Source organism: Mus pahari, chromosome 4 (genome assembly GCF_900095145.1).
Source record: "Mus pahari chromosome 4, PAHARI_EIJ_v1.1, whole genome shotgun sequence".
NCBI lineage: Eukaryota > Metazoa > Chordata > Mammalia > Rodentia > Muridae > Mus > Mus pahari.
Genome location: NC_034593.1, coordinates 83,074,533 through 83,085,215, shown reverse-complemented (window position 1 = coordinate 83,085,215; position 10,683 = coordinate 83,074,533). Strand labels below are relative to the sequence as shown.

General features: G+C 40.8%; 1 protein-coding gene across 1 annotated transcript; it reads left to right on the top strand.

Annotated features, from left to right (window-relative positions):
- The first annotated feature begins 2,473 nt into the window (after positions 1–2,473).
- LOC110321001 (late cornified envelope protein 1E-like) lies at positions 2,474–4,322 on the top strand. The gene is made up of 2 exons (XM_021197082.1): positions 2,474–2,527; positions 3,675–4,322. The coding sequence occupies exon 2, from the start codon at positions 3,697–3,699 to the stop codon at positions 4,111–4,113; it is 417 nt and encodes a 138-aa protein (XP_021052741.1). The 5' UTR covers positions 2,474–2,527; positions 3,675–3,696; the 3' UTR covers positions 4,114–4,322.
- Positions 4,323–10,683: the final 6,361 nt, after the last annotated feature.

Below are 10,683 nucleotides of genomic sequence, written 5' to 3'. Positions count from 1 at the left end.
CCACAAGCTATGCCACAACTATGTGGGTTTCTTCCTCTTGATGCTCCTTCTTGTGTCTCTCAGGACAAACCTGATAACTGTAGCCTTAAGACTGTCCACAGTTTACTAACCATGATATTCACATTGGCTTGAGGTTTAAATCTCCAGAGATCATACTCAAGTCTAGATTCTAGTCTTCATACATAGCTATGCTCAGGCAAGTCAGTTTTGGACCTGGGTGTTGCCTTGCCCAGTGGCAGATATGTGGTCTAGCTGCCATCTCAGCCACATCATTCTAGAAATCCCAAGGTTAGCCTGGCATTACTGCCCCTGGGTAAATCAGGGATCAGTTCCTGACCTCCCCCAGTAACTAAAGGTATTATAATAACCTGAGCAAGAGAAGAAAGTCAACCCAGTTGAAATAGTGAATAACTCTTCAAGGTCACATTACCACACATACCTCACTCTGTCTCAGAGGTTAGGTTCCTTTAGGGTGATGCAAGTCTTTAGGAATATTTGTTCCTGAGCTTAGACATCAATGAAGATGCGAGTCAGAGGCTTATACATCACTAAATGTCTACAGCATGAACGTGTTCAACTAACGATTATAAGAAAAAACATTAACCCCAAAAAGTTCAAGGAATTAATTTTGATTATATTAAACATCATAGATTAAAAGAAATAAAAGTGTAATCAAGCTACATTATTAAGGTACCTAAAGTTGCAATGAACATTTTATTGATAATCATAAACAAAGAGCCAAAAATCACTTCATTTACCTAAGAAAAATTGAGAGCAAATGGGAAAATGTTTCAGATGAACTAGCATAAGAAGGTAATAGTCTTGCAAACTGTATATGACCAACAGTCCTGAACAAGTCTCGGCTAATGAGTTTGTTGTAGTTCTTCTTGGGAGTGCATATGGCCCATTAGCTGTTTGTCTCACACTCACGTGTAGACTGTCAATACATCATAGCATATGACTGTTCCTGTATTTTTTAATAGGTTATTCACATCATTATTTCCACACCTTATTAACCCTTTTCCTGACTTCTTAGTTATGTGCCATCTAACATTACTAGTAATCTCATTGTGATTCTATGAGACTTGTGTGGTGGCTTCTACAGATCAATCAATATCGAAAAACAAAAGACTAGTGTAGCATATTCCTAAAGGAGAATTAGATGTAAATTTATGAGATGTCTACTATAAAAGAATTTTCTGAGACAAAGGCAAAGAAAACCACAAAAACAAAGAAACATATTCTCTGTGGTAAGAACCACTGCTTCATTATTATTATTAAGGAATATTGGTTTACACAATTTTGGGTTTCTTTGAGAACTTTTTATACAAATTATTTATCCCACATCTCCATCTTTTTTAAAATTATAATTTGTGCTTTTTCACTTATTTACTTTATGTCCTGTTCACTGACACTCCATTTCAGTACCCACATAATACTTTCTCCATCCAGGCTTCTGTGTATCTCTCTCACCCTGGCACCTCAAGTCTTTGGATATTAGCCCAGAAGCTGGGAATATACAAGATACAATTTGCAAAACACATGAAACTCAAGAAGAAGGAAGACCAAATTGTGAATCCTTTGATTCTTCTTAGAAGGTGGAACCAAATACCCATGGAATGAGTCACAAAGACAAAAGTGTGAAGCAGAGCCTGAAGGAATGACCATCCAGAGACTGCCCCACCTGGGGATCTATCCCATAGATAACCACCAAAACCAGACACTACTGTAGATGCCAAAAAGAGCTTGCTGACAGGAGACTGATATAACTCTCTCCTGAGAGGCTCTGTCAGTGCCTGGCAAATATATAAGTAGATGCTCACAGTCATCCATTGGACAGAGCAAAGAGTTCCCAGTTCAGGAGCTATAGAAAGTACCCAGGGAGCTGAATAGGTTTGCAGCCCCACAGTAAGAACAACAATATGAACTAACCAGTACCCCCCAGAGCTCCCTGGGACTCAACCACCAAGCAAAGAAAACACATGTTGGGACTCATGGCTCTAGCTGCATATGGCAGAGGATGACCTAGTTGGTCATCAATGGGAGGAGAGGCCCTTGGTCCTGTGAATGTTATATTCCCCAGTATAGGGGAATGCCAAAGCCACGAAGCAGGAGTGGGTGAGTTGTTGAGCAGGGGGAGAGAGGATGGATAGGGGGGTTTTGGAGGGGACACTAGGAAAGGGGTTAACATTTGAAATGTAAATAAAGAAAACAATAAAAAAGAAATGAGTGCTTCTTATGCAGATATTCTGTAGGAATACCAGGTTTAAGGATATATAAATCCACTTCCTCATTGCATGCCTGTCATGCCCTAAGATACATGCACCTAGCCTGCCCTCAAAGATGAAGGCTGATGAGGAATATCTTGTAATGATCTGTCAGAAAACCATGTGGGTGTCAGTAGGCCAACCACTGTCTCACAGGCTGGGACAGAGCCCAGGCTCAGTATAAAAGGACCAATGGACAGGGCCCTTCCATCCACTCTCTGACTGAGATACCCACAGATCTTGTGCTACCCTTCATCTTGGTAAGTGTTTCCTGGAGGACAGGGTAGAGACTTCACAGTGGAGCTGGACTAGAGCCGGATAGACTCTGGGAAGGATCCTTCTCCCTCTGACCACATTGATATAACAGAAAACATGGTGAAGTCTGAGGGATGAGGCAATGGTGTCTATGACAGTAAGTAGCCACACCATTGATACTAAGAAAGACTGAAAAGCTCTGTATATTTGAAAATAGTATGTACCATCCTTCAGTTTATAGGAATGCTTAGGATGGGATATGTAGCACAGATAATTGTGCATCTAGTCAGATTGTCAGGGGTAATTTGGTTTCTGATGAAAATGTTTCTCCTCCATGGCACTGAAGAAATAGAGGAAGAAAAGTCAACATGGTCTCAGTTTGACTTGGCAAAGAAAGAGCCCTGTTTCTGGGATCTGTTCGCTCATTTCTCTGATCAATAGAACACTGATCTTTCTACCCTTAGCTAGAGCAGATGGTAATTTGGATACATCTTACCTCTCATCTCACAGCATGGGCTAGTGTTCCTAGGAGGATTGAACAGGATTTACATATTTTTCTCTGGGCCTGAGCTTAAGGCTAAATGTGCTAGAAGGTCCTTGGAAATACTGACCTTAAAGGAAGATCTCCTTCAGGTAATGACTGTTCTCTCCTTAACAACTTGTTACCTCTGAAACAGTACATATACTGGCACGTATAAAGACTAAGAATAGGGTGGGAAAGATGGATCAGCAGTTAAGAGCACTGACTGTACTTCTAGAGGTCCTGAGTTCAATTCTCAGCAACCACATGGTGGCTCACAACCATCTGGCATAGGTTCCAGTGCACTCTTCTGGTGTGTGTCTGAAGACAGCTGCCGTGTATTCATTGAAAGAAAAATAAATAAATTTTAAAAAAATGACTAAGTATAGCACACCTACCTAGCGTTCAGCAGATATTTATTTAGTGCAGCTGTATTTCAGATAAGTGTATCTCATGTACATGGGTTTCTGATGGTTTAAGACAGGATGAACAGGATGTGACACTCTGAGTACATCACAAATGAAATGACTATGAATCGTGTTTCTATTATGATCACTAATGCTTCTCTATGGCCAGCATTGGTCAGGTTACTGCAGTGCCTGTTGTCTGACATATCTATGATTCTCTCACAGCTCCTGAACACACACAGCTGAGATGTCCTGCCAGCAGAGTCAGCAGCAGTGCCAGGCCCCTGCCAAGTGCCCTCCCAAGTGCCAGACCCCAAAGTGCCCTCCAAAATGCCCCCCTAAGTGCCCTCCCAAGTGTCCCCCTGTGTCTTGCTGTAGCCTGGGTTCTGGGGGCTGCTGTGGCTCCAGCTCTGGAGGTTGCTGCAGCTCTGGGGGCTGCTGCAGCTCTGGTGGCTGCTGCAGTTCTGGAGGTGGAGGCTGCTGTCTGAGCCACCACAGACACCACAGATCTCTCCGTCGTCATCGTCACAGCTCTGGATGCTGTAGCAGTGGTGGCAGCAGTGGCTGCTGTGGCAGCAGTGGTGGCAGCAGTGGCTGCTGTGGCAGCAGTGGTGGCAGCAGTGGCTGCTGTGGCAGTAGTCAGCAGTCTGGTGACTGCTGCTGACCTGGGTGAGGAAGACTTCAGACAAATGCTGCAGGAGGAGCACATGCTCAGGAGATTCTCCATTGCTCGATGCTCTCTCCTCCGGCTTCCCTCCTTGTTCTGCCCTCTGAGTTGCTGAAATATCCTGGGAAATGTTCTCTATTCTCCTCAGGAGATAACAATGCCCATTTGCCTCTTTGCTATAAATTAAAAAAAAAACTTTTGCAACCATTCCTGACAAGACCATTGCTTTTCTTTTTTCTTGGCATATCCTGCTTCTCATCACTTAGTCATCTTTTCCTTCAAACAGATTGAGCAATTGTCCTCTTTTAGAATGTATTTCCTACGATGTTATACTAACTGCTGAGCTGTATCTGTATGAACTTCCTCTCTTTTTGTAATAGTAAATTTGGTGTGAAAATGTAGAAATAGCAATCCCTCCCCACATTTTTTATTAATTAATTTATTTGTTATTGATCATTCCTATAGTTTACATCTCAAGTGATATTCCACTTCCTAGTTACCCACTCCACCAACTCCCATCCCATGATTTCCCACTTCCTGGTTACTCCTCCACCAATCCCCTATCCCACATCATCCCTCCCCCTTCTCCTTTGCCAATAGGAGAAAGCTCCCCCACCTACCTACCCTCTCCTTCCCCACTGCTCCAGCATCCCCCTGTGCTGGGGCATCAAACTCCTTTGTACCAAGGACCTCCCCTTGCATTGCTGTCAGGCAAGGCAATCCTCTGCTAATTACGTATCTGGAGCCATGGATCCCTCTAGGTACACTCCTTGATTTGTGGTCTAAACTTTGGAAGAACTGGGTGGTCAGGCCAGTCTACATTGTTCTTCCAATGGGGTTGCAATCCCCTTCAACTCCTCCAGTCCTTCTGCCATCTCTCCCACCAGGTTCCCTGAGCTCAGTCTGATGGTTGGCTCCAAGCATTCACATCTGCAATTGGTCAGTTGCTTGTGTAACTCTCCAGTAACCACCACACTAGGTTCCTGTCAGCAAGAGCCTCTTGCCCACAGCACCAGTATTGGGTTTGATGTATGCAGGCATGATGGATCCCTGGGGGTGTCATCCCTGGCTGGACCTTCTATGCTGGGATCTGCCAGGCTATTTGAGATTCATGTCCCCACTTTTAGGCATCTTGGCTAAGGTCACTTGCAGAGTTCGGGGAGCCTAACCCACCCCAGGACTCCCAATCCCCCCTCCACCATAGGAAGCTGCAAATTTCCATTAATTTTTCGTACCCTCTGGCCCTATCTTTTGTCTCTTTCCTCACCTGATCGTGTCACCTTATGCCCTCCCTGATTCCCTCTACCACCTAGATCTCTCACTCCTCATGTCTCCTATGACTATTTTGTCCCCCCTTTTAAGCTGGATTCAAGCATCCTCACTTGGGGAATCTGTGGGGTGTATCACTGCTATCCAATACTTTATGGCTATTATCCACTTACCAATGAGTACATATCATACTTTTCATTTTTGGGTCTGGTTACTTCAATGATGATGATGTTTTCTAGTTCCATTTATTTCACTGGAAAATTCTTGATGTCCTTGTTTTTAATAGCTGAATAGTATTCCATCGTGTAAATGAATCACATTTTCTGTACCCATTCTTCAGTTGAGGGAAATCTGGCTTGTTTTCAACTTCTAGGAACTATAAATAAAGCTTCTATGAACATTATGGAACAGGAGTCATTGTGGTATGGTGGAGCACCTTTTGGGTATAGATTCAGAGTGATATAGTTGGGTTGTTAGGTAAAACTATTTTTTTTTCAGTTGTCTGAGAAAACACCAGATTGATTTCCTGAGTAGTTGTTCAAGTTTGCAATCCCACCAGCAATGTAGGAGTGTTCCCCTTTCTCCACAACCTAGACAACATGTGCTGTCACTTGAGTTTTTGATCTTAGCCATTCTGATTGTTATAGGACAGAATCTTGGGGTCATTTTTATTTGCACTTCCCTGATAACTAAAAATTTTGAACATTTCTCCTTTTTAATATTGGTTATATTAGTTATTTACATTTCAAATGTTATCCCCTTTCCTGATTTCCACTCCAGAAATCCCCTATCCTATTTCCCTTCCTCCTGATTCTATGAGGGTGTGCCCCTACCTACCCACCCACCCACTCCTGCTTCCCCGCCCCCTACACTGGAGCATCAAGCCTTCACAGGACCAAGGACCTCTTCTCCCATTGATGTTCAACAAGGCCATCCTCTGCTACATGTATGGTTGGAGACGTGGGTCCCTCCATGTGTACTCGTTGGGTGGTGATATTGGTGTTCTTCCTATGGGGTTGCGAACTCCTTCAGCTCCTTCAGTCCTTTCTCTAACTCCTCCATTGGGAACCCAATGATCAGTTCAACTTCAAGTTGTAATAAACGGCAGTCATGACAAAAACTGCATGGTATTGGTACAGAGACAGGCAGGAAGATCAATGGAATAGAATTGAAGCCTCATACCTATGGTCACTTGATGTATGACAAAGGAGCTAAAACAATCCATTGGGAAAAAAGACAGCATTTTCAACAAATGGTGCTGGTTCAACTAGCAGTCAGCATGCAACAGAATACAAACTGTTCAATTCTCATCTCCTTGTACAAAGCTCAAGTCCAAGTAGATCAAGGACCTCCACATAAAACCAAATACACTGAAACCTATAGAGGAGAAAGTGGGGAAGAGTCTTGAATACATGGGCACAGGGGAAAAGTTCCTGAACAGAACCCAAAAGAGGCTCCAACATATAACAAGAACATTTCTTTAAGTGCTTCTTGACTCCTTGAGATTCCTCTTTAGATATTCCTTTATTTAGCACTGTACCACAGTTTTTAGTTGTATTACTTGGTTTGTTGGAGTCTAACTTTTTGATTTGTTCTAATATTTTGGATATTAGCCCTCTGTCATATGTTGGGTTGCTGAAAGTCTTTTATGAATCTGTAAGCACACATTTTGTCCTAATGACAGTGTCTTCTGCCTCGCAGAAGCTTTTCAGTTTCATGAGATCACACTTGTTAATTTTTGATCTTAGTACCTCTTCTGTTCAGCACATTGTCTCCTGCACCTGTGAATTCAAACCTATTTTAACTTTCTCTTCTATTAGATTCAGTATAGCTGATTTTATGTTGAGATTCTTGATCCATTTGGACTTGAGTTTTTTGCAGAGTAATAAATATGGGTCTATTTGTGTTCTCCTGCACGCAGACATCCAGTTAGACCAGCACTATTTCCTGAAGAGGCTTTCTTTTTCCTTTGTTTTCATTTTATGCTTTTTGGCTTCTTTGTAAAAAATCAAGTATCCATAGTTGTGTAGGTTTATTTCTCTGTCTTTAATTTAATTCTATTGACTAACCTGGATTTTTCTGTGCCAATGTCATGCAGGTTACTATTTTTGTTTGTTTGTTTGTTTGTTTTTTATAACTATTGCTATGTAGTATACCTTGTGGTCAGTGATGGTGATTCCTACAGAATTTCTTTAATTGTGTAGAATTATTTGTTTTAGCTATCTTGAGTACATTTGTTTGTTTGTTTTTCCAGATGAAGTTGAGAATTTCTCTTTAAAGGTCTGTAAAATACTGTGTTGGATTATTGATGGTAATTGTATTGAAACTGAGGATTGATTTGACTAAGATGGCCATTTTCTCTGTGTTAATCCTACCAATCCATAAGCACAGGAGATCTTCCCATCTTCTAATGTCTTCTTCAATTTCCTTCTTCAGGGAAATGAACTTCTTGTGGAATCTTTTATATAAATAAACCAGAAGAAAAAAAATCACATGATTCTCTCTGTAGATACTGAAAAAAGACTTTGGTAAAATCTAACACTATGTCATTTTTAAAGTTTTTGAAGAGATCCTGGACACATACTTAAATATAATAAAAGCAATATATACCAAGCAAATAGTCAACATCAAATAAAATGGAGAGAAACTTGAAACAATCCCACTGAAATCAGGAACAAGACAAAGGTGCCCACTCTCTCCATGTCTAGTCAATATAGTACTTGAATTTCTATCTAGAGCAATAAGACAAGAAAAGTAGATCTAGGAGCTATAAATTGGAAAGGAAGAAGTAAATGTATCACTATTTGCAGATGATGTGATAGTATAGTATACATAAGAGACCCCAAAATTTTTACTAGAAAACTCCTACTGCTGAGAAACAACTTCTGCAAGGTGGATGGATACAAAAATTAAATCAAAGAAATCAATAGCCCTCCTTTATACAACTGATAAAAGGGCTGAGAAAGAAATTACTGGGCAAAACTATATCACAATAACTACAAATAATATAAAATCTTAGTTTAACTCTAATCAAGCAAGTGAAAGAATACAATTCCTTTGTATAAGCACAGGTAATTTTACTTTCTTTCCTCCTCCTTCTTTGTTTGTTTATTTGTTTGTTTGTTTGTTTCTTTTTTTGTTCCACTAGTGAGGGCTATATAGGCTGTTTCTGTCTCCTGATTGTTATGAATAAAGCAGTGACACATATCAGACTGTAGGTGTCACTGTGGTATGACGATTCCTCAAATATTTATGACCTCATTGGCCCTGGATAGTTGTCTAGGTTTTAGTACCAGGCATGCTTTTCCTCTCTGTGAGTAGATGCTAACTGTAATTAGAGAGCAGTTGGATAACCACAAGTTATGCCACAACTGCAACCTTGGGTCTTGATGCTCTTTGTGTCTCACAGCAAACACATGATAACTGAAGCCCCAGACTGTCCACTATTTACCAGCCATGATATTCACATTGACTTGAGATTTAAGTCTCCAGAGCTTATACTCAAGGCTAGATTCTAGTCTTCTTCCACCAAGCATGCTACCACTCATGACTATGCTCAGACAAGTCACTTTTGGACCTGGCCATTGTTGTTTTGCCCAGTGGCAGATATGTGGACTAGCTGCCATCTCAGCCACATCATCCTAGAAATCCCAAGGTGAACCTGGCATAATTATCACTGGGTAAATCAGGGATCAGTTCCTGACCTCTCCCAGTAACTAAAGCTGTTGTAAGAACCTGAGCAAGAGAAGAAAGTCAACCCAGTTGAAACACTGAATAACTCTTCAAGGTAATGTGACCACACATACCTCACTGTGTCTCAGAGGTTAAGTTCCTTTAGGGTGATGCAAGTCTTTAGGAATATCTGTTCCTAAGCATAGACATCAATGAAGATGCTAGACAGAGGCTTATACGTCACCACGTGTCTACAGAATGAATGTGTTCAATTAAGGAGTATAAGAAAAAATAGCCCCCCCCCCCAAATTTCAATGAATTCATCTTGATTATATTAAACATCATAGATTAAAACAAAGAAAGGTGGAACCAATTATTAAGGCACCTAAAGTTGTAACGTACATTTTACAGAAAAATCATAAAGAGCCAGAAATCACATCATTTACTTAAGAACAAATTTTAAAGCAGGTGGGAAAGTGTTTCAGAAGAACTAGCAAAAACTCTGATGTCATAAAGATCTTTATTTCTCTTAAGTGACATACAGTCCTGAACAAGTTTTGGTTAATGAGTTTGTTGTAGTTCTAAAAAAAAAAACTCTGATGTCATAAAGATCTTTATTTCTCTTAAGTGACATATAGTCCTGAACAAGTTTTTGTTAATGAGTTTGTTGTAGTTCTCCTTGGGAGTGCATATGGCCTATCATCTGTTTTGTCTCATATGCAGGAGTAGAGTGACAATACGTCACAACATATGACTGTTTCTGTGTTTTGTATAGGCTATCAACATCATCCTTTCCATACCATATGAACCCCTTTTCTAACATTCTTCTTAGTAATGTGCCATCTGACATTACCAGTACATCACATCATCTTGGTTTTCATGAGAGATTTATGATGGCATCTACAGATCCATCAATTTTGAAAAAAATTTAAGACCTTAGTAGCATATTCTTAAATGATGATTAGATGTAAATTCATGAAAAATCTAATATAAAATATTTTAAGACAAATGCAAAGAAACAGACAAAAATAAGGAAACCCATTCTTTCTACTAATAGCCACTGCTTTATTATTATCAAGGAATATTAGTTTGTAAAATTTGGGGGGTTTGAGGAACTTTTCATATGCATTATTTATCCAACATCTACATCTCCTTTTACAAATTATAATGTCTATTTTTCATTCATTTACTTTACATCATGCTCACTGACCCTCGCTTTCAGCCCTCAAACGATACTTCCTCCCTCCTATCCTTCTCTTCTGAGAGGGTGGAGGCCCTGTGTATGCTTTCCACGCTGGCACTTCAAGTCCCTGCAAGGCTAGGTGCCTCTTCTCCCCTGAGGACATTAAAAGCACCACTGCTAGAGGAACATATCCCACACACAGGCAGGAGTTTTTGGGATAGCCCCTGTTCTAGTTGTTCAGAACCCACAAGCATACCAATCTGGACATGGGCTACATATCTGCAGGAAGGCCTAGGTATACAGGCTACTGTGTATATTGTATGGTTGGTTGTTCAGTCTCTGAGAGGCCCAAGGGTCCAGGTTAGTTGATTCTGTCAGTCTTCCTGTGGAGTTCCTGTTGCCCAGGTGGCCTGCTATCCTTCTTCCTATTCATCCATGAGTCC

Bases quoted from the DNA above. Each gene is read 5' to 3' on its own strand.
- LOC110321001 (XM_021197082.1), top strand. From the start codon at position 3,697: ATGTCCTGCCAGCAGAGTCAGCAGCAGTGCCAGGCCCCTGCCAAGTGC.